The sequence below is a fragment of the Telopea speciosissima genome, chromosome 11, assembly GCF_018873765.1.
Source record: "Telopea speciosissima isolate NSW1024214 ecotype Mountain lineage chromosome 11, Tspe_v1, whole genome shotgun sequence".
In the NCBI taxonomy this organism is placed as follows: Eukaryota; Viridiplantae; Streptophyta; class Magnoliopsida; order Proteales; family Proteaceae; genus Telopea; species Telopea speciosissima.
The window spans coordinates 46,261,621-46,286,395 of record NC_057926.1 but is presented as its reverse complement, the minus strand read 5'-3'; the positions used below and the strand labels follow the sequence as shown (position 1 = coordinate 46,286,395).

The following is a 24,775-nucleotide window of genomic DNA, read 5'->3' as shown; positions in this document are numbered from 1 at the left end:
CCTGCTGGTTGATCCAGCGAGCCTAAAATGGGTTCAGGTCTTGTGGATTTGGTCTTCTCATGGTCTCTTAGAGATGTACTCTACGACCAACTCTACAAAGCTAAGGTACTATATATTATGGCACATGCATGTCCATCTTGCACTCACACTCACACTCACACTCACACTGTAGAGAGAGAGAGAGAGAGAGAGAGAGAGATATTTTTAATCTACTAGTAATTTTAGGCTGCGTTTAGTTTTGTACATTTTTAGAATGCATTCTAAGTCGATAATACATTCTGATATGATAAAAACAACTTTTTGTTGCATCTCACAATGCATTAGCAACCTAGAATGCAATCCATGAATAGTTTGAAGGTAATATTCGATCATGTCTTTCTTAAAGGTTGTTATTGTCTTGTATATTTTTTCAAATCGCATATGAAATAATAGAATTTTATTAAAAGAAAATGTGTAATACCAAGAGAGTTAAAAAGGGAGGAGGGAGGAGGGAGGAGGGGAACAATTGTCCTCCACCCACAATGAAGGAGAATCACATCATCACGGGGCATCGATGGTGTTGGGATGGGTATGGGGAAGAGTTAAAGCCTAAAGGTAATTACAGCCATTGATCAAATAGGGTGGGATAATCATGACGGTTAGATCTTAGATGTGTGGTTTTCTTACATCACAAGTAGAGGAACATTTTTTCCCATAAACAAAAAAGTTTGCAAAAACATTTGACACTTTAAGGGTTGTCAACAAGAAAATCCCTTTTGTATAGCTATAGCCTTTAATCTAGTTAGGCATGCTCAGACTAAAATATTTGTATATTTTTCGATTAGTTAGTTTTTAATATATTTTATTTTATCATCAAAAAAAAAAAAACAAGAAAATCCCTTTATTTCTTAGGGAAGGTTTTCATGTAGGCGGCACGCAACAATTGGTAACAACGGGAGGTTTTGGTCATTTATCCTTATTATTCCTATTCAAAGACGAGTCAAGATCACGTTCACGTAAATAGAGTGGATTCCTTCTGAATCTTTATAGGACCCACATGGAATGGATTCGATCTGAACGACTGTGAGTCGTTCAAGTACGTGAATGTGAGCCCAACTCTCCAAAGACATCTTTTTTCTTTTTTTTTATGAGAAAAAAAGATTATATTACTAAAAAGATAAATTTACAAGATCTAAAGTATTAGGATTACTCATCCAAGTAGAGCTATGGTAGAGAGTTTCATTGTTACACCATTTAAAATTAACACTAGTGAAGTTAATAGTTGCATCCGCAAGTTCAAAATATTGGTTAATTAGATTCCAAGGGAGACAGATAGAATCAGTAGGGTAGAGTAAATCACACATTTCTTTGTTGGAGCATCACACTTGTTTGATCTTGATGTTTGCCTGCATAGTCTACTTCCACGGAAAATTATCTCATGCGGTTTTCTACCTGGTACAGTTCTCTAGTGCTTCTAATAAGAGGAGGATGGACCCCACCCAGGCAAGGGATAAGGTGGTCATTTCTGCCCCCTATAAGAGGAAATGCAGGAACAGTACCAGGCAGAGAACCGCAGGGGATACAGATCCCACTGCTACCCTTGTAGAATTCTATGTAGCTCAGCTCTCCAAATACATCTTGCATGCTGTACTTGAAACCTTTTGCCTTAATTGTTTTTTTCTAATTTTTTCCATTCAGCACCTACCCATCTCGATATATAATTTTCTTTCTTTTTTTTTTTATTATAAATTTACAGGTGAAGAAAATCCCAAAGACATTCTCGTCAGCACAGGACTACTTTGCATCATACATTGATCCTCTTATTGAGGAAACACATGCTGCTCTGTGTTCAAGCATGAAGAACCTGTCCTTTCACTCACCTAAATGTCGAATAATTCATATTGAAAAACACAAAGATCATAAACCACAACGACATTTGTTTTATAACATTGGAGTTTTGAATGAGGGTGATAGTAAGAATGCGAAAGAAATCTATGAGCCTCAAGTTGGAGATCTCATTTTCCTCTCAGATGTAAAACACTTCTCCATTAACGATTTAAAGAAGAGTGGAAAATCTTTCCTTCTTGCATTAGTAACAGAAGACGGCTCTCTCATCAAAATCCTTTCATCAAAACCTATTGGGTTTGAATTGCTGAGGAAGAGGGAACCACTTTTTGCTGTTTTTCTGATTAACTTGACATCAAATATCCGTATATGGAAAGCTCTGCACCCAGAGATGAAGGAGGCAAACTTGAACGTTATCAAGGAGGTCTTGTCCTCTAATTCCACTGTAAGTTCCTAATGAATTTCTTCATTTTTGCAGTTTTCCACTTTTCTGTGTCTTATTTTATACTTGTATAGTGTTATTCCTTGTAATTTTCTACATATATAAATAAGGAAACATCTCTTATTGTACCAAAATTTATGCAATTTCCACTTGGAAACTTTATCCACACTTGAGTTCCTACTTTGTTCAATGCTTCTAAACTCTAGTTTTGCCAGAATCCTAGCTATTTCTTAAGACCATACATCACAACCCTAGGCAGAGTGATTATAATTGGCTGTGCTCATCTTTTGTCTATTGCCCCTGTTGGTCCAGTACATGCCATGTATAGAAAAAAAGGGTTTTTTTTTTTTGTTGGTGGGGTAGGGAAGAGTATGTTCTGACCATTATATAGACATGTCTGTGTTTAGATTAGCCTTGTGTGATACTTCAGAACCTAATTCAAAAAATACCCTCATGTATTGGCATGCATTCTTATATTTTTCAGCTATTTGTGTATGTCCGCGCAACCTCCAGTAGTCCCTAGTTTTTAAAAGCTTTATTTTTCTACATGGCCGTAGCCGTCTAAGCTGAAACATGACAATGCAGGGGTCAATCGGGACTGTAAATATCGAACCCAAAAGCTCGAACTTTTTGGGTGTTGGGTCACCAAGTATATGAGAGGACAGGGGTAACCAATGTGGGATTATTCTCCCAGCACTTTCCCTCACATGTAGGCAGGACGGAACTAGATACACATGCACAGATGAACTGAGGCAGGTCTGGAACTAGCCTCATTACAAGGAAAGGCAACCTATTTAAACCTAAAAGGCCATAGATCAACTTTATCGAAGCAAGCAGCATCCCTGAACCATAATTAACATATCAACAAAAAGTTTTGAAAACTTGATTACTCCTGTGATTGCATTGCCTCGAAAGTAGAAAGCCACATTATCCAAGAAATTTTGAGCATGTCCCATGTTTTGCACTTATTTTGGTATCACATATAGGTTAACATGTGGGATCTCACACCTGAAATAGAAAGCTATGATGCACTACTAATTTTGTTTTTATCCTTTTTAATGATAGGTCGGGGTTGATTGTAATCGTTGCTTGTTGTCACAAGATGATAATATCCATGGAAATTCTCTTCTCCCAGATCTTCAAACCTTCAACCTCAATGAATCACAGACTGATGCAGTGGTAAGATCCATTGCTACAAAGGGTTGCAAACATAAAAGTTCAGTAAAGCTTATTTGGGGCCCTCCAGGTACTGGGAAGACAAAGACAGTTGGTGCTTTGCTCTGGGTACTTAAAAGAATGAAATGCAGAACCCTCATATGCACAGCGACTAATACTGCCTTAGTCGAAGTCACATCACGCCTCCTGAAGTTGGTTAAGGAGTCACCTCAGCATCAAAATTATGGCTTGGGAGATATAGTGTTATATGGTAATAAGAAGCGATTGCAGATTAATGATTATCAAGAACTTTATGATGTCTTTTTGGATGATCGTGCCACTAAGCTTGCAAAGTGCCTTGCCCCAGACTCAGGGTGGAATCATCAACTAAATTCCATGATAGTCTTTCTTCAAGATGGGGGTCGTGCATATCTTTTTTATTTGAAGGAGAAAAATAAGGAAGAGCAGAGTGTTTCTGAAAATGAGAAAAAAGAGAAAGAGAAGGATATTTCTGAGAAGTTGAAGGGGAACACCATGGAAGAAAGGAATAAAATGGTTATTACAAACTTAAAAGAAGAGAAAAATAAAAAAATATTTCAAGATGAGATCCTTGCTCATGACAGTAAACAATTGAATTGTCTGAAATCAGAGGATCCTTCTGAAATCAAGAAAACTGAAGGGCAGGAGGACGAAAAAAAACATGTTTTGACAATTGAGGAGTTTATGAAGAAAAGGTTCACTCATATTTGGATGGACCTCAAGTTCTTCATTACTACTTTGTGTAAACACCTACCTACATCCTTCATTTCTGTGAGAATAGTAGAAGACATGATTAAATCTCTTGATTTGCTTGAATCTCTTGAAATGCTGTTACATGGATCTGTTACTGATGACGTCCTGAAGTGCGTGTTTTTGGATTCTGAAGATTTAAATACAGTTTGTGGTTCCAATACAATAGAGCTTCGTAGGATCAGAAATCAGTGCCTTGAGATTCTCAAATCCCTGCAAATATCATTTTCTGTTCCTGAGTTAATGGATATACATTCAATCAGCAATTTCTGTTTGAAACATGCTTACCTGATTTTCTGCACTGCTTCAACCTCACCTAAGTTGCGCACAGATGGGATGACGCCATTGGAGCTGTTGGTTATTGATGAAGCAGCACAGCTTAAAGAATGCGAATCAGCCATTCCCCTCCAACTCCCTGGTATCCGGCATGCCATTCTCATAGGTGACGAACAGCAACTTCCAGCAATGGTTTTTAGCAAGGTTCGAATTCCTCTTTCTTTTTATTTCATTATGTTTTCTAATTATGTGTAGTTCTCTCTGATTGGGGACCTTTCCATTCGTTAGATTTCGGAGGAGGCTGAATTTGGAAGAAGTCTGTTTGAAAGGTTGGTATCATTGGGACACAAGAAGCACCTTCTCAATACCCAGTATAGAATGCACCCATCAATAAGCTTATTCCCAAACACAGAATTCTATAGAAAGCAGATTTTGGATGCTCCAAAGGTCAAAGAAAGTAGCCATAAAAGAGACTTCCTTCAAGGTAATATGTATGGGGCCTATTCATTTATAAATGTTGCTTATGGAACGGAAGGACATGGGCATGGCAAGAAAAACATAGTGGAGGTGGCAGTGGTTTCTGAGATTGTGGAAAGCCTCTTCAAAGGTATATTTCACCATTGATTCTTTGAATACTTTCCTTTGAACTGATTTTTTTCTTCTTTTTTACCTAATGATCAGAAAATAATTTTTTCATAGCTCATTCTTTTATTTGGACATACTATGTGAACATACATGTACATGATCCATTTACACTGTTACAGCATCGGTTGCTTCAAGGCAGAAGCTTAGTGTTGGTGTAATATCTCCATATAATGCTCAAGTTTTTGCGATTAAAGAGAGACTTGGAGGCACATATGATACACAGAATGACTTCTCTGTCAGTGTTCGGACTGTTGATGGGTTTCAAGGTGGCGAGGAGGATGTAATAATAATCTCTACTGTCAGGTCGAATGGGAAAGGATCGGTGGGTTTCCTTGACAAACTTCAACGTACGAATGTAGCTTTGACCAGGGCAAGGTACAAGAACATAGGATATATCTTGGTTAATAATGTTTAACTCTTTCGATCTTCTACGAGTCTTGGTTGTTATCATTGCAGGTACTGCCTCTGGGTATTGGGGAATGGTCCAACTTTAATCGACAGTGGTTCCATTTGGAGGAAACTAGTCCTTGATGCAAAGAATCGGGGATGTTTCTTTGATGCTGATAAGGACAAGAGCTTGATGGAAGCAATAATTGCGGGTCTGGTTGAACTTGGTGAATTTGACAAGTTACTTGGTTTGGATTCTCTGCTGTTTGATGGTGCGAGGTGGAAGGTATGTTGCTTGGCTTTATTGTGTTCCATCTTGGCTTACCCTTCCTAGTTCATAATTATAGATGCTGCTGCATACCTAAGAACTGCAACCCTGTTTATGGTATTATCTTTGAAAAATCATGTCTTGTGTTTGGGCAAAACCTTTCAGCTCAAATATCTGCCATGTGGCAGATCAAATGGGGCCCAAGTTTTGGGGACCGGTAGATCCCAAGGTCGTTGCTCACATGTTCAAGTTGAGCTAAAACAGAGTTTGGCAAATGACAAAATAGAGCTCTGAAAATTCAGGATCATAGGATAGTGCACAGTTGTGGTCGGAGTACCGTAGGTGGGCATAGACATATATGATGGTATTTGATTGAATTTGAGTCTGAAATTTAGCACATGGCTAATCCAGTCCATGTCTTCTCTATCCAATGGTCCGATAGTGACATCATCTGTATATGTGGCACAATGAGAGTGGGCCATTTTGATAAACTTATCAAAGTTGAACAGAATTTTCCGTTTGTATTTTCAGTTTTAAATGTTTAGGCTCAAGTATGCCTACATTTTCTGCTTTTATTCTTTAATTACACTTAAATGTCAAATGAACTAGAGAGTATTCAATGTCTACACAGCCATTCTCAAAGAATGATAAGAAAACGGGACACGACATACAGTTGAGTATTAGAGGAACAGGGAAGTTTTGACTCAAATTTTGCCTTCTCTAAGGAGGAATTTACAAAATCAAATGGCAACTTACCTGGCTATTGATTCCCATATCTAATAATTTTTTTTTAAATGTCTTTGACTGTAAAACCATGAAATTTATCAAGCAGTGTGCCTGGGAGAAGCCTTTTCATTGATTAAAATCCAGTTTTGATAACCTCTACCTCTTTCTCTCTCTCACCAAATAGATAACAAGTTGCATTTAATTTAATGTTCAACAGGTTCGCTTCACCAATGATTTCTGGAATTCCATGGGTAAAATAAGAAAGATTGATACTCAGAAAGAAGTGATTGCTCTATTTATGAAGCTAGCAAGTGGATGGCGTCATCTCCAGAAGCAGGAAGTTCTATACTTAATGGATGGCATTTCTTCTGAGCTGCTGGAAGTATACAACATCGATGGGTTGTTCAATCTTGTCTGGACTGTTGATATTCTCAGTGAAAATCACAAGTACATCCAAGTCTTGAAAGTTTGGGATATTTTACCATTGGAAGAGATACCAAAACTGGCAAAGAGACTGGATGTTTTCTTTGGGAAGTATAAAGCAGATGATATTAACCGCTGCAAGTTCAAATGTTCTGAAGGGTAATTACATGATCATGCTCCTTAATATGTATTTTTCAAATATTTTAAAAGCAAAATGTGTCTAAGATATGGCAGATCAAAATATTGTTTATATGGTATGACCATAGATTAATATGTTTTTGTATAATACCATTATCTTTGACTGTTATATGGACCGAAAATCTCATGTTTTCTACTTCGGGTCACTAGGAATTTGGAAGTTCCAATGAGTTGGGGAATCTCAAGTGCTACAACTTTGAAGGAACAGAATTTATCTAGTCGTTTCGCTTCACTCCGTCTGGGGAAGGAATGAAATGCATCAGCACCAGTAAATGGGTGAGTTATTTAACTTTGATTTATTATTCATACATAGATCTATATTTTGTCAAAAGATTATTGGGAAGTAAGTAGATTAAGGTGTCTATGATTTTTTTTAATTGAATTATGCCATCAAATACTAGTTCCTCTGTAGGCAACTATTATTGTGAGAGGTCTTCTCTGGAAAATTGGTTGGTCAGTGCAACCAACTCAATCATGCTGAGTAGCCTGGTCATCTTATTCAGTAGGAGCTGCAGATTTTATTTTATGGACAATAATCTGCGGCTTTTATTCCTGTTCAGTTGGGTCACATGGTACATCTTCTATAGTTAAAATAGCTAAAGATCAATGCGCTGTACAAACCATTTATTCCTTAGTCCTGAGTTTTCAAGGATCTATTTTGCCACTTGACAAACTCCATTTGGGCTGAAATTTGGAGTCTACCTGTCCACAAAATTTTGGCCCCAACTGAGCTGCCACTGGCAGCTCTTCCTAGTGGGCCATGCTGGAAACAAAGGCTCCTACTTTAATTGCAGGTATAGATATATAAGATATCTGCAGTAAACATTGCATGTTGGTTCTGAGGTTGGAGACCTCATGTCTCAGACTCTTCGACCTGTTAATGTTTTCCAAAATATGTAAATTAAACAAATACATAGTATGACCCACCGGAAGATCAATTTCCTTCCTAGCATGCATCAATGAAATTATGCTGGTGTTCTCTGCAACTAAGGCCAAAATCAGCCAACGTTCTGGAATTTGGTTTTTCGGACAAAATGAAATTTTTTGAAATTGTCAGCTTTTCCATATCTTATCTGCAATAACACAGGGAGGATACAATATATAATTGGGAGCTCCCTTTATATTTTCATTTACTAAAATATAATACTTCAGTTTTAGGAGATGATGAAACCATATTCCTGTTGTTTCTTTTAAAGATCAATAGAAATCATAATCCTCTTTTTGGCAAGGAATATAATACTGGCTTTCAGGAACTAGGTTTGATATTTTTGTGTTTAAACCTTTTAGGAGGATTAAGGATCTACAGATTTTCCTTTAGTTGAATTTGATTAGCATGTAAAACATTGCTGATATATGCTTGGGCCTGTTGTGCTCGTTGAATGCAGGGATAAGAAGAGTTGGTGGCTCAAGATGCCTAAGCATTTCAAGAAGGCTCATGCATTTGTCTAGCTTATAGAAGAATCTCTTAAAGTATCTAAAAATCCTTCTATTGCAGACATTTTCTAATACATATCTCCTATTTGATAGGATTTTGCTATTGATAAGGTAGAAAGAAATATTGTAGTATTTTTTTGTATATCTTTTTTACTTTGTGGAGTCCTACTGGTGTTGCATTTCTAGTAGTTGTACACAGCTAGTGTTGTATCTCTGTTCTAAATATAAATCAAAGCAATCCCAAACAGCCCTCAATGTACTTTCCCCAATATTTTTTTTGAACTTGTTTCCACTTCTTTGCTTGCTTTGGAATGGTTCATCTGACAGTGGCTATTCCAATGCCCTGGCTTATCCAATTTAGTGAATTTTGTCTCAATCGAATTGACTAACGACAGTTTTCTACCATGGAAAACTCAGTTTCTTCCAGTGCTGTACAGTCATATCTTTTTCAAGTTCATAGATTTTTCTTCACCAGCTCCATCAAACAACTGGAGGCAAAGTAGGCAAATCTGAACCAAAATCTTGTTCTAAAGTTGGACCACCACCATGTTAAGAAAAACAACACCCAGAATGGCGATTTTCAGAAGAAAAATGAAATAGAGAAAGCACACACAACGCACAACACAGAGATTTACGTGGTTCACCCCCAAGGTGGGAAGCTACATCCACGGCCGAGTAATAGAACAGATTTCACTATTTTTCTGGAAATGTTAGGAACCCTCTTAACCCCATCTCAAAGAGGTAAGAACATTATATAGGAAGCACTAACCCCAGAAAGTACAAAAGTGCCCTTGGTCCAAAATTGCCAAAAAAGCAGGGTCGGACCAAAACATAACATATGGCTCAAAAGTACTCATTTCAAAGATCTCGACGAGCCCAACACAACATGTTGCCAATGGCAAGGATGTTTGCCATTTTTCGCCATTCCGAGGTCGTTTCAAGGCCGAAAAAGCCCTTCGAAGATCTCAACCGCGCTTTCTGGCCAAAATCGAGCTTCACCAACAACACACCTCTTTATCCCACTTGTGATTTTGCTCTAAAAGATGTTCTTACTGTTCTTGACATTGCCACGAATCAATAAATTCACTAAGGATATAATCGTTGTTCAGTTTAGTCCAACTGTATTTTACAATTAAGGATCTATTGACTGAGAAGGTTCGATTAAAAGGGGCGATTAGACTTGGCTTATGTCCATCTCCACCATGAAAGAATTCTCATGTTCTTGAATTTTTATAGAAGAATGGAGGTTTTCCTTTTATTGGTAGTCATAGCTGTACTTTAGTTTGTTCGTGCTGTTCTTCTAATCAATTACAAGCAATGCCTTTGAATTAATACATGCTAATAGGGTCATTCACTTGTGTTATCTGAAGTGGATTTTTTTTTTCCCAGCCAGTCTCTAATATTTCCCTTAGGACCGAGTTTTCCATCAGCCACGGTGAAGGGGAATCTCTTGACCACTACTTTTAGATGGGTGGGAGAGGATATCGTGCAATAGGGGAAAGGTATCATCTGTTAAGAAAACAACGCCCAAAATGACGATTTGCAGAAGAAAAACGAAAATAGAGAGAGCACACACAACACACAACACAGAGATTTACGTGGTTTACCTCCAAGATGGAAGCTATGTCCACGACAGAGCAATAGAATAGGTTTCATTATTTTCTCTGAAAATGTTACAAACCTCCATATCCCTATCTCAAAGAGATAAAAACAATATATAAGAAAACCCTAACCCCAGAAAGTACACAAATGCCCCTAGTCCAAAAAATGCCAAAAAACCTAAGCCGGACCAAAACATAACACATGGCTCAAAAGTACTCATTTCGAAGATCTCGACAAGCCCAACACAACTCCAAGCCTTAGACGTGGAGCCCCGCCATTTTTTGGCATTCCGAGGTCGTTTCGAGGCCGAAACGGCCCTCCGAAGGTCTCAACTGCACTTTTTTGATCAAATCAGGCTTCACCAACAACATTACTTAGGGAGAAGGGGGGGGGGGGGGGGAGATGTTTTAGGACCCTAGGATGGTGACTAAATCCTATACTATGGGTTTAGGAAAACTTTCTCCTTTCCCTTATATATAGCAATGGGGTGCTGTTTTCTGTGTCGCAACACAGGCTACGCCCAAGCACATGGGAGTGGGCGCAATGACCACCCTACCCCCCTGAGTGGCAAACCCATGTGCCTGGGCACAGCTTGCACTGCGGCATGTGTGATGGGGAAAGGAATTTTATGGTAAGCCATTCTCTAATATGTTGAAACTTTTGGCTATTTTTCAACTTTTTCATGCCCAGACACACCTAAACAAAAGGCCTTATTGAGTGAAAACAAAGACATTGCTTAGATGTGCATGAGTGCATCTGACGGTGACCACTGCAGTAAGAAAATAAAAATCTAAGAACATGTTCTTGGTCACCGTCCAAAAAGATTTTTTTTTTTTTTGTTGGATAGTTAAAAATAAGAGTTTGGAAATGCGCATCCAGGGAATCGAACCCTGGTCAGTACCGTGGGAGGGTACTATGATACCACTACACCAGATGCGCTTAATCATGTGTAATACTAATAGAGGCCCAAACTTATAAATCAATTTGCTACTTGTTTTGCTAAAATTTGATGAGTGAAATAGATTTGGGATCCTTTACAACATGGACCCACCCAAGCCCATTAGAAGTTTGCAATGTGGCATTAAAGTTGTTATATATGGTATTCAGTTTGGCTGAACCCATTAGATGGTCCCCCGGTCCAATAAAAAACTTGAAATGTATGGGTTGTATTGAAACTGTTCGTAGTTCATGGGCTTCTTAAAGAAGCCCACATCCCACAATGGCCACTAAAACCAAATTTATATCCAAAAATTTCATATCAGTCCATTTTTTACTTCAGGGGCAGGGTGGAGTGGTAATTTAGCCTGTTCCTATGTTTGGCACAAAATCATCGTGACCATGCGTTCTTTTTCCTTAATTTTAACTAAGAAAATACAATTTTTATGATCTTTGGTACCTTGAAAAGGCAGCTGTAAGTAATTTCGAAGGACAAAAAATTATGGCATAAGAAAAAGTTCAAAAATCCTTCCGGAAGTGGATCTCTATATCAAGCTTTTAATACTTGGAATCGGGAATGGAATTTGTCAGAGAGGATTTCGATCTGGTTCAGGCTGAATCGGTTTAAGAATCGAAAATTTAAGCTATTTTATGGTAAAAGTTGAATCGATTCAGGAATTGAGAATCAACCCGATTTAAGATGGATTACAAAAAAAAAAAGACTAGGAATCGGCTGATTCGGTTCTGATTTGGCCAACCTGATTCCAATTCAAGATGCAACGATTACAAACAGTGGAAATTGGGATCGGTGTCAAGCCAATTTCAAATGGAATATGCCGATTAATAGATCCGATTCCCGATTCTTAAAATCATAATTTCCATAGATGAAATCTTTTGTTACATAATAAAGAAATCAAATAATTTTAAACAACTATGGTTTGGTGTCAATTGGATTTGGTTTAACACATACGAGTCATTCTTGCTATTGAAGTGATGAATTTTTTTATTGTTTTCGTGGTTAACAAGTGATGAACTCTTAAACAATAAGGGAAAATAAATACATGTACCAACAACTGCTTAGCTTAGTTGGTGAGCCGTGGTGCGCTTCATATCCATGCTCACCAAGAGGTCTCGAGTTCGAGTTTCTTGGCTGGTATCTTATCCCCTCCTGATTCGATCCCCCCCCACCTTCGATCAACTATATATGTAAAGCTCCCAATAACCAAAAAAAAAAAAATATAATAAATACATGCATGATGAATTCGTCTGAAAACTAAACGAATACGAATACGGATAGGCTATAAGCTTTCACCAACACTAATATTATTTGGTTCATGAGGTAGGCTTTAAATAATGATTCTTACCGATATGGCAACCAAAGATATTGGTCTTTCCAAAAAGTGCAGCCGTACAGGTGGAATAGTTTCGTGTTTATTTTTGTTTGTTTGGTACAAAGTTTCATGTTTAAATTCTAATAAATTCGTCATCGCATGTCCGTGCAGAGGCATTCCATGGTTGGTTTAAGTTGACGTTACCATTCGCTCTTCCCTCTTCTCTTCTGCCTCTTCAGATTCTTGGTAGAGCCTTAAACTCGACTGACGAGGAAGTGGTAAAGACCTTTATCCTCCCCAGGTCTGTTTCCTTTGTTTTTTCATTTTTGTTACTGGTTGACACGGGGAGAGCCTAAAATTCTGAGCTGGTGGATTTCCTCTTCCAATTTGGATATTTTCCTGTCAAGCTGCCTGGCAGGATTGTGTTGCCCAGATACAGTGCTGTGCGCAATGTCCACCTTACCCCTGTCCAAACGCCTTGCCCGAGTGTTAGTGGAACAGTCATAGACCCTTTACCTTCAACCCTCTCACATGCACAGCTTACATAGTTCCTCTCACATGCACAACTTATATAGCTCTCGGTGAAAACTATCCCCAAATTCTGTTATGCCGTTAACTTAAAAAACTTTGAAGAATAAGATAAAGAGCATTTAAAAGGAGTCAAGTTCTTAATACATTCATATAGGTGTCATTCAGACACTCCCAATATTTAAGGGAAAAGTTTTTCTACACCAAGCGTACAATCGTCAATGACTGTCAATATCTATCGGCCCTATTTATAAATGATCGATAATATCCCCATTGTTCCTTATACCCAGTATTTTTTGTTCATTCTTTTAGGAGAAAGAAACAAAAAATCATATGTGAGAAGTTATAGGAAACGCTTTAAGGGTGTCAATCGGTACGGTATATGATATTCGATATTCGATATGGTATTGGTATGATACACTTCTTATATGCCTCATACTGATACCATACCAAATACCAATCAATACAAGTATCTCATGCCGATACTTTACCAACTCTATTCGGTATTGTTCGGTACACGTACTCAGTACGGTATGGTGCATCCAATCGAGAGAGAGAGAGAGAGAGAGTTTGTTTGCATTGAAAGATGGAAGAATGGAGAACCCAGGGGTTCAGTCTCTCTATGCTTTTTGAATTTAGCTTTCTTTTGAGGTGATAGACACATAAAAGTGGATAAGAAAAAGAGGGATAATTATTGTACGTTTAGTTTCATAAAAATCAGAGCCTGATTGATTCATCAGTAATGCTAGCTTTTCTTTAGGTGGTACGCTAGCTTCTCTTATTTTCTTTCATTCCTTTGTAGCTAAGAAATCTGTTTCTTTCTCCCTCCTTGATCCCTCCTCCCTCTTGCGTGTGAAACTGATCATCTGTTAATTATATGTGCTTGGGATACAAAAGGTGATGAGTCTGAATGGGGTTCTCTGCGTATGTTTAATTGCAGAGTGGAAGCAGAGATATATAAGTGATCAGAGGATGAGATAGAACAGAAGAAGGCTTCAATTCACCTAATTAAGAAACACATCTATGCCAGGTTTGCCATTTAATCTCACCTCTTTTTCTTTACAGTTTAGTAGTTTGATGATCATGTCTCTTCTCTTCTCTTCTTATATGAACACCCTTTTTCTTTATTGATGATTAATGATCCCCTACATCCTTGTTAGGATTCGAGTCCTCTGTAGCGCGACAGTGTGTAACGCACCATCCGACTGCCACTGTGTTGGGCTGTGTGCCCGAGCACACAGGGTCGCTGGATGTACAATACACACTGTGTCGTGCTACAAAGGAGCCCAACGCATCCTTGTTACCCCCCCCCACCCCAACACACACACAGAGTTGAGCCCAATTGATATACATACAGTCCAATGTCTATCCATTTTGAAAAGATATAACTGGGCGAAGGCCTACCTTCTCATAAAACTGGAGAAAAGAGAGAAGATGGTGGGAGGGGAGTGTATGTCCAGATCCTCTCCCCAAGTGGGGACGGTCTCCACATGGGGATCCATTGTCGTCCAACTATCCGAGTCTAGTTCCTCTGCATGTATGTATGAGAGGTAACCACCTGTCCTATTTTTGACATTTAATTACAAAGGAAGGAAACAAAAAGGACAAGTGCTTACCTCTCACATATACGTTCACCTACACATACGTGCAGATGAACCATTCTCTATGGTCCATGGGGTGCAAGACTCTATAGACGGTGGATCCCCATGTGGGGACCGAGCTGATCTCTACCGAGTGTACTGATCTATCTTACTCAGTTTCTATCATGGTTGGCCGTGTGGCATATGCTTTCGTGGATAACATGGTAGAGGACCTTAATTTCATCCATCCCCTTGGTCTAGTGTCTGATGAATGGAGGAAATGGTTTAACAGGGAAAAAATTTGCTGCTACACTTGTAGCAAGAATGTTCCTGCTACCCTATTGGCAGACAAGGAAATGCAATAATTCACTTCTCCTTGGGTTCATAAATATCCTCTCCATTTCCTTGGCTGTCACTAGGGTAGCAGGAACATTCCTGCTACACTCATTAGTGTAGCAACAAAATTTTTCAAAATGACATTTAGTTATCAAAATGTTTTTTCTACGATGAGAGAGGTAGTTTTCTCTAGATTATTTAAGAGAAACTGTTTTAGGTAGTTATATCTAGAGACTTGGATGATATTTGAAGGGGAAGAGTTTTCTGTCTAGGAACACCGACTTTCATGGGGGAGGGGTAATCATTTCGCCCGGTAATGTGTATGGACTCACTGGACCGAGTCTTTTTTCCCTTTAAATTTTATGGGCAAGAGATGACTACATGGTCTGTGCACTAGCATGGGGCGTGATGGGGGCCAATGAGAATGCGCAAGGACATTTGTCTAGATGAGATTTTTGAGTTCATTGGGATTGAATGATAATTTTGCACGCTCTTGTGTCTGAGTGTAGAAACCACACGACCAGACAACATTTTTTTTCCCAAATTTTATTTATGGAAGGAGAACGTTGCCCGGTTGGTCCCAACAAAAAACTGAAATGTAGGGACTGCGTTGAGTCCAAGGCGGATCAATCTTCTCAAATGTGTGCCTATAAGGACCAATATGGTCCGTGGCCATAGTCATACTCCATGAAATTGTTCGTAGTTAATGGGCTTTTTAAAGAAGCCCACATCCCACAATGGCCACTTGTACCAAATTTATATCCAAAATTTTCATATATGTCATTGACTGAAATGGCCACCGAAACCAAATTTATAATTAGGGGAGGGTGCCCAGCCAACATATGTCATCCTCTCTCCTCTTCCTTTGAAAAAGACTTCTTTGTCCTCCTGAGTCCAGCTCTGTGATTGGTGTATGCTGGCTCTGCTAGCTTACGGAAAGTTGATGGCATACCCAACCCTCTCCCAAAAATCCCAATTTATTATTATGGGGGAGAGTTTAGTGTGGCCCCAATGCCAAGCATCAATAGGGGCGAGATTTCTGCCTTTCTTGGGGGTGAGGCGGTTATTTCATGAGGGTCTGTGTCTAGACACAGGAGCCACACGCCCACACTCCCCCACCGACCCCTTTTTCCCAATTAATATACTGACCATTGAAGGGTGCGGTTCAATCAGCACTTGCATTTGGAATATCAATGAACAACCCTTTCATGTGAGAGCGTACAACAAAAAAATAATTTTATGACCCAGTCTTTTATGCACAGCCATGTGTTACAACCGTTAGATGAAGGTGGGGGTAGGAGTGTAATTACACATCCTTTTCTCTCCCCCATCCAATAGTTGAAGGCAGGTTCTACCGCAGAACTGTGTACGTACACGACCGTGTATACAACCTTTTGCCATAATTTTAAAGACAGAAGATCACTGTCAAGCTGCATGGTCCTTGCACTAGCGCAGGTGCCGGAAAATTATCACGTCAAGTACTTGACGCGGTCAAGTGCGCATCGTGCGGCTGGGCACCGCTCATGTGCTCACAGTGGGCCCTATCATGCACACATGGATGGTGCCCAGCCGCACGATGCACACTTGACCGCGTCAAGTACTTGCCAATGAGAGAGCGTCCAAGGATATTAACATGAGTGAGATTTTTTTCATTTCAGGGGCGAAGCTATCATTTTGCATGCTCCTATGTCTTGAAAGAGACTCTGTGCAACTTGGCAGAGATCATTTTCCTTAATTTTAAATAAGAAATTACAAAATTTTATGATCTTTGATAGGTTGAAAAGAAATGTATAGTAGGTTATATGATTGAGATGAACTACCAAATTCAATTTCAATATGAGACCAACCGTTGCACAAGACTCTCGCCATTACGGGGTCTGTGGGGGGTCATAATGGACACAGTCTTACCCCTTCGCAGAGAGGCTAGCTGTTTCTAGACTCGAACCCGTGACCACTTGATCACAATGGAGCAATCTTTACCATTGCACCAAGACCGACCCTCTAATCTGGTCCCTTAACCTTCCTCCAAAATGTACTAGGGATATCGAAGGCCTTCAACATACTTATATTTGTATCATGAGGTAGCTTAAATAATGATTCTTACCGATATGACAACTAAAGTACTTAATTGGTTATAGTAAATTCTAATAATTTTGTCCTCCCATGACATTGTCTTGCAGGGAATTCCATGGTTGGTTAAGTTCACGTTACCATTTGCTCTTCCATCTTCTCTTCTGCCTGTTCAGATTCTTCGTAGAGCCTGAAACGCTTCTGACGAAGAAAGTGGAAAAGGTTTCCTCCCCAGTTCTGTTTCCTTTGTTCTGAATTCTAACTTCTGCTACTGCAACTGCTACTGATACTAATAGACACAAATGTCTTCTGAGCTGGTGGATTTGGTCTTCTCATGGTCTCTTAGAGATGTACTCAACGACCAACTCTAAGGTACTGTTATGGCACATGCATGTCCATAGTGCACCACACCCACACCCAAAAGTAGTAACACATTTCACAAACACATATACACCCTGTCCGGGTGGAGTTCACGCCCTGCCTGTGTGAGGCCGCACGCCGGCCACACGGCTGCCCGGCAGTAGAGGATCACGATCCTGCCAAATCATTTAACTTTACTGCTGTATATCTTGTAAAGTTCTACTCGCAAGGGGATGATTGTCTTGGTAGGAATGTTGGGGTTCCACCCGAAAACAATTATCCCACATCGAATATAAATAGCCCAATGTGAAGGCATATAACGGCTTGGGCACCCTCTCCTTAATAGCTAACAAGAATAATAGTTCCATATAGTTTGAGCTTTTCTGATAGATAAACTACATGATAGAGAGTGGCTTTTCTACAGTTCTGTTGTAAGTGTTTCCTACTGTGTTTGGTATGCATTCTAGAGCGGTTTTGCATTCCAAAAATGCTTTTTATCATCCTAGAATGTGAAATTGACCTAGAATACATTCCAAGAATTCATACCAAACGCAGCTGGATGCATATTCCCCGAGAATCACAACCAAGTGTTTCAAAACTACTTCTGGGAACATTGATCTGTCATTTACTTGTTCAATGCCAGCAATTTTATTTTTTTCAAATTTGTTAATATGATAAAAATTTCTAGCAAGTAATTGAACTCAAACCAACTCCAACCACAATTCTAATCCATTACCTCCTTATATATCTTTCAGTATAACTCAAATCAACTATTGATGTGTCTTCTATTATTTGTTACTTTACAGGTGAAGAAGATCCCAAAGACATTCTTTTCAGTACATCATTACTTGAATTCATACATTTACCCCATCATTGACGAAACTCATGCTGATCTGTGTTCTAGCATGATGAACCTGTCCCAAGCACCTAAATGTCAAATAGATTATGTTGCAAAGTCTAATGCTCACAAGCCACAAAATGCTTTGTTTTATGACTTGGTAGTTATAAAAGAGGGTGATAGTAAGCATGATAAAGAAATCTACAAGCCTCAATTTGGAGATCTCATTGCTCTATCAGATGTAAGACCGGTATGCATTGACGATTTAAACAAGCCTCCAATGTCATATCTTCTTGCTGTAGTCACAAAAGGAACAGTAACAGACAAAGAGGAAGAGGAAGATAAAGACTGTCTCATCAAAGTCATTTCATCAAAACCCATTGTGTTTGAAGAAGAAAAAGTGCAGAAGAAGAAGAGGAAACCCCTTTTTGCTGTTTTCCTGATAAACATGATTACAAATAACCGTATATGGAATGCACTGAACCCGGAGATGGAGGGGGGAAACATGAATGTTATCAAGGAGGTCTTGTCCCCTGATTCCACTGTAAGACTCAACTCTATTTCTATGGTTTTGTTCATATTTGCAGTTTTCTTCATACCTGTGACTCATTTCATACTTCCAATGCATTATGATTTATTCTTCGATATAATTCCAATCAGATCAAATGAACCAGGAACCTCAGCAAATAGAAAACAGAGCCTTGAAAAGAAAGTCTATTTAATGCTTTGTTTCACCAGAAAATCCAGGAGCTTTATGTGTTATGCATTGTGATCATTTGCAGAAGTGTGACTGCAATCTAAGCTTTGATTGCCATTTTCTTTCCCACTTTCTGTCTCTACTTGAGGCTATGTTTGGAAGGCAAGAAAATCAAAGAAATATCCCTGATCAAACATAGCCTAGGTCATAAGACAAAAGCAATGATGAAAATAATGATTAGTTTGTTCAACCTAGATCTCATGTAACATAGAACTTGAAGAAATATCCTCGATAAAACCGTGTAACAGCTTAGAAGCATCCCTGAAAGATTTAATTATACCCAGCTACAGGGAGTCAATTTTTGGAGCTAAAACAACCGTAAAGTTTCTGGCTGTCACTGACTCCACAGATAGATGGTTAAAGTTCTCTAATTGATTGAACCGAAAGAACTCACCCTTCAATACAAAAGGGCCTAGATTGGTTGATATTTCCTAGAAATCCTTATTCCCAAGCACTTACTGATTGGAAAATGCAACATGGATGTGATCAAGATTTGGTGGTACTAATCCAAGATCTGAACTCGGTCCCTTGTTAGGTTAGGCATGTATTGTTACCACTGGACGTAGCATTCACATTCTAACATATCCTAGTCTTTCTAAATTTAGCAATCACATTCTAAAATAACCTAGTCTTTCTAAATTACATTGCCCAAGAATTAAATTTTAGTCTTCTTTCCTCTAAAGTAGGCGCTTAGATACCATGTGAATACCAAATAACAGAACAACAGTGTCCACAGCAACCCTTCCTACTCTCAATTCTTAACACACAAAAGAAAAAGGTTAAAAAGAAAGGTTGTGTTTGTACTAAAAACTGGAACTGAAACTAACTTTAACAATGTTTCCATACTTCTTCATTTCATTTTATTTTTTTCTTCCAGGCCAGTACTAGTCAACATTTAGCAGTAGTATTGGATTATTAACTGTTGCATGTTGAAGATTTACATCCATTCTCCATCAATACCAGAAGATCCAACATGGAGTTTTGTTTGCATCATGCATATTAAAAATGAACTTTGAAACACTACTAAAATTCGATATAGACAAAGCTCTTGGCAATAAAACAAGTCTCAACAATTACATAGGTCCATGTGCTACAAAATCAAATAGGGGTAAAGGATGAGTTACTTTTGAATTTCTCGAAAGTGGAAAGCCAGATTATTTAAGAGATTTTGATGATAAGTCTCATGTTTTGCACTTATTTTGGTATCACATGGAGGTTCAAGTAAGGGATCTCACTCCTGAAATAAAAAGCTACGATGCACTGTTAATTTTGTTTATATCATTTTTAATGATAGGTCGGGGTTGATTGTGATCTCTGCTTATCATCAAAAGATGACAGTATCTATGGAAATTCTCTTCTCCCAGATCTTCACACCTTCAACCTCAATGAATCACAGACTGATGCAGTGGTGAGATCCATTGCTAGAAAGGGTTGCAACCATAAGAGTTCAGTGAAACTTATTTGGGGTCCTCCAGGTACCGGGAAGACAAAGACAGTTGGAACTTTGCTATGGGTACTTCTACGAATGAAATGCAGAACCCTCACATGCACACCCACTAATATTGCTGTACTGGAAGTCACATCACGCCTCCTGAAGTTGGTAAGGGAGTCACTTCAGTATCACAATTATGGCTTGGGAGATATAGTATTATATGGTAATGAGGAGCGAATGAAGATCCTTAAGACCTTCATGATGTTTTTCTGAATTATCGTGCTCGTGAGCTTGCAAAGTGCTTTGCCCCACTCTCAGGGTGGAATAATCAACTGAAGTCCATGATACGCTTGCTTGAAGATGCTCATACTGAGTATCTTTCTTATTTGAAGGAGAAAATGAAGGAAAAGGAGGGTGTTTCTCAAAATGAGAACAAAGAAGACAAAAAGAAAAAGGAGAAAGAGGAGGATATTTCTAAGAAGTTGAAGGGAAAAACCAAGGAAAAAAGGAAGAAAGAAATTGTTAAGAACTTAAAAGAAGGCAAAGGCAAAAGCAAAAATATATGGCAAGAGAAGATTCTTGCTCAAGACAGTATACAATTGAATTGCCTGAAACCAGAGGATCTTTCTCAAACAAATAAAACTCAAGGGCAGGATGATGAAAAAAAAGATGTTTTGGCAATCGAGGAGTTTATCAAGAAAAGATTCACTGATATTCGGATGGACCTCAAATTCTTCGTTCGTATTTTGTGTAAACACCTATCTACATCCTTCATTTTGGTGAGAATAGTAGAAGACATGTTTAAAGCTCTCCATTTGCTTGAATCTCTTGGAACTCTGTTACATGGATCTATTACTGATGATGAGCTGAAGCGCGTCTTTGTTGATTCTGAAGATTTAAAGACCACAGTTTGTGACTCCAATACAATTGTGCTTGATAGGAGCAGAAAACAGTGCCTTCAGATTCTCACATCCCTTCATAAAGCATTTTCTGTTCCCAAGTTTATGGATAAACATTCAATCAGCAATTTCTGTTTGCAACATGCTTACCTGATTTTCTGCACTGCTTCAAGCTCAGCTAAGTTGCACGCAGATGGGATGACACCATTGGAGCTTTTGGTTATTGATGAAGCAGCACAGCTTAAAGAATGTGAATCAGCCATTCCCCTCCAGCTCCCTGGTGTCCGGCATGCCATTCTCATAGGTGATGAACGGCAATTGCCAGCAATGGTTCTAAGCAAGGTTGGAATTTCCCCCTTCTTTTTATTACATTATGTTTTCTGATTTTTTTATAGTTCTCTCTTATTTGGGACCTTTCATTTTGTTAGATTTCAAAGGAGGCTGAATTTGGAAGAAGTCTGTTTGAAAGGTTGGTGTCATTGGGACACAAGAAGCATCTTCTTAATATCCAGTATAGAATGCACCCATCAATAAGCTTATTCCCAAACAAAGAATTCTATGGAAAGCAGATTTTGGATGCTCCAAAGGTCAAAGAAAGAAGCCATGAAAGACACTTCCTTCAAGGTAATATGTATGGGGCCTATTCATTTATAAATGTTGCTTATGGAAGGGAACATGGTGGGAATGGCAAGAAAAACACAGTGGAGGTGGCAGTGGTTTCTGAGATTGTAAAAAGCCTCTTCAAAGGTATATTTCACCATTAATTCTTTGAATACTTTCCTTTTAACTGATTTCTTTTTTCATTTTTACCTAATGATCAGAAAAGCTCATTCTTTTATATGGACATACTATGTGAACGTACATGTACATGACCCATTTTTCACTGTTACAGCATCGGTTGCTTCAAGGAAGAAGCTTAGTGTTGGTGTAATATCCCCATACAAGGCTCAAGTTTTTGCGATTAAAGAAAAACTTGGGGGCACATATGATACACATAATGACTTCTCTGTGAGTGTTCGGACTGTTGATGGGTTTCAAGGTGGCGAGGAGGATGTAATAATAATCTCTACTGTCAGATCTAATGGGAAAGGATCAGTGGGTTTCCTTGCCAATTTTCAACATACAAATGTAGCTTTGACCAGGGCAAGGTACATGAGCATAAGATATATCTTGGTTGATTATGTTTAATTAGTTTGGTTTATGAATCTTGATTACTTTCATTGCAGATACTGCCTCTGGGTATCGGGGAATGGTCCAACTTTAATCAACAGTGGTTCCATTTGGAGGAAACTAGTCCTTAATGCAAAGGACCGGGGGTGTTTTTTTTTATGCTGATAAGGACAAGAGCTTGAAGGAAGCAATAATTTCTGGTCTGGTTGAACTTGGTGAATTTGACAAGTTACTTAACACGGATTCTCTTCTGTTTGGTGGAGCGAGGTGGAAGGTATGTTGCCTGGCTGTATTGGAAAATTTTCCTTATTTCCTACTAGAGAGCACTCAAAGTCTAAATAGCTGATCTCAATGCATGATAAGAAAATGGGACAAGGCCTAGAGTTTATTATAGAAGGAACAAGGAAGTTTTGACTCAAATTTTACTTTCTCCGAGGAAGAATTTGCAAAATCAAATGGCTACTTATCTGGCTATTGATTCCCATTTCCAAAAATTTTGTAAATTTCTTTTGACTGAAAAACATGGAAAATATCAAACAGTGACTGGGAGAAGCAATTTCATTGATTAACATGCAGTTTTGTTTAAGATGTTTGTTAGTTCTAAGTCTTGATAAATATCCACTACCATTTTTTTAATTTTATTAACTTAGGAGAAACTCTTTTGTCTTCAGATATTAATATTCCTGAGCTTTTTAAGATTTTCATTTTCTGTTCGATGTAGTCTCGTCCTTGTGCCTTAAAATAATAAGCCTGCTATTACACTATTAAATGAACATTCTGTTACTGGAAAAAGCAGTTGCACAATCTGAATGAGTTTTTGAATTTTTATCGCATTTAAGTTGAATTTCTCTTTTTAAAACAGCTCTTTTCCTTCCCTTCCCTTTTCCTCTTCTCCATATTTAGTAATAATCTCTCTCTCTCTCTCTCTCTCTCTCCAAATAAATAACAAGTTGCATTTAATTTAATGTTCAACAGGTTCTCTTCAGCAATGATTTCTGGAAATCCATTTCTAAAATAAGAAGGAACGAGACTCGGAATGAAGTGCTTGCTGTATTAATGAAGCTTGCAAATGGATGGCGTCACCCCCAGAAGTGCAAAAATCTCTACTTAATGGATGACACTTCTTCTGAGTTGCTGAAAGTATACAAGGTCGACAGGTTATTCAATCTTGTCTGGACTGTTGATATTCTCAGAGAAAATTTCAAGTACATACAAGTCTTGAAAGTTCGGGATATTTTACCATTGAAAGAGATACCAAAACTTACTAAGCGACTGGATGTTGTCTTTGGGAATTATAAAGTAGATGATCTGCAACGCTGCAAGTTCAAATGTTCTGAAGGGTAATTACATTATCGTTCTCCTTGACATATACTTTTCAAATAATTTTAGAGCAAAATGGGTCTAACGATATGAGCAGATCAAGACATTATCTATATGGTGGGGCTATAATTTAGTTAGTTTTTGTATGGTAACATTATGTTTGAATATTATTATGGATGAAAATTTAAATGTTTTCTACTCATGGTCACTAGGAATTTGGAAGTTCCAATGAGTTGGGAGATCTCAAGTGCTGCAACTTTGATGGACCTGCAGAATCCCGAACCTCTGCAGAATTTATCAAGTCGTTTTGCTTCACTCCATCTGGGGAAGGAACCAAATGCATCAGCATCAGCACCAGAATATAGGTGAGTTGTTTAACTTAGAAGTTTTAAGTATGTAGCTTAAGGTGTCTATGATTTCTTGTGAATTGAAATATGCCCTCAAATACTAGTTCTTTCAGAAGGCAACCATCCATTAATAATGTATTATGGAAATTTTCTTGTGAGAAGTCTTCTCTGGAAGCTAAGGGCTATATTCTGAACACATTGAACTGGTTGATCAGTTCAGCCAACTCAAACACTCTGTGTAGTCTGGTCATCTTGTTCAGTAGGTGCTGCCGATTATGTCATCAACACGGTACAAAGTTTAGTTTCTTGAATAGTCTGCAGCTTTTATTGCTGTTCTATGGGAATACATGGTACATCTTATATAGTTAAAATAGCTGAAGATCAATTTGATGGTTTACTGCAAATAACTGATAATGCTTGACCAATGGAAACCAGAGCTAGAGACAGCAAAACCAACGATTTGGCTGAAACTACAAAGATAAAACGGAGGATGAGCCATCGAGGGATGCTGAAACATGGTAAGTTTAAAAAATTCTTAAAATTTGATGGAACTTATTGTTATCTAATTTATAGTGTGTACAAACCATTTATTCATGCAACAATGAATCTGGTTCTACAATTTGAACCTCCCCCGATCAGTGTTTTGCCTCGTAGGGAACTAGTTGCATATAAGGTCATATAAAACCTAATTGCTGGCCCCAA

The 24,775-nt window shown here is 38.4% G+C and overlaps 1 protein-coding gene, 1 non-coding gene and 1 pseudogene across 2 annotated transcripts; 2 read left to right on the top strand and 1 right to left on the bottom strand.

The window, feature by feature from the left end:
• LOC122645218 lies at positions 1–24,755 on the top strand (annotated as a pseudogene).
• Positions 4,423–8,822, top strand: LOC122646056 (probable helicase MAGATAMA 3). The gene is made up of 7 exons (XM_043839522.1): positions 4,423–4,690; positions 4,775–5,093; positions 5,251–5,506; positions 5,588–5,804; positions 6,730–7,094; positions 7,284–7,409; positions 8,519–8,822. Exons 1-6 carry the CDS (start codon positions 4,454–4,456, stop codon positions 7,384–7,386), a joined length of 1,497 nt encoding a protein of 498 aa, XP_043695457.1. The 5' UTR covers positions 4,423–4,453; the 3' UTR covers positions 7,387–7,409; positions 8,519–8,822.
• Positions 11,038–11,108, bottom strand: TRNAG-CCC. Its single transcript has one exon. It is a non-coding gene; the product is annotated as a tRNA-Gly (tRNA).
• Positions 24,756–24,775: the final 20 nt, after the last annotated feature.

Coding starts and splice junctions, on each gene's coding strand:
- LOC122646056 (XM_043839522.1), top strand. CDS start 4,454: ATGGATATACATTCAATCAGCAATTTCTGTTTGAAACATGCTTACCTG. Junction 4,691..4,774: donor CAGCAATGGTTTTTAGCAAG/GTTCGAATTCCT, acceptor TCCATTCGTTAG/ATTTCGGAGGAGGCTGAATT. Junction 5,094..5,250: donor TGTGGAAAGCCTCTTCAAAG/GTATATTTCACC, acceptor ACACTGTTACAG/CATCGGTTGCTTCAAGGCAG.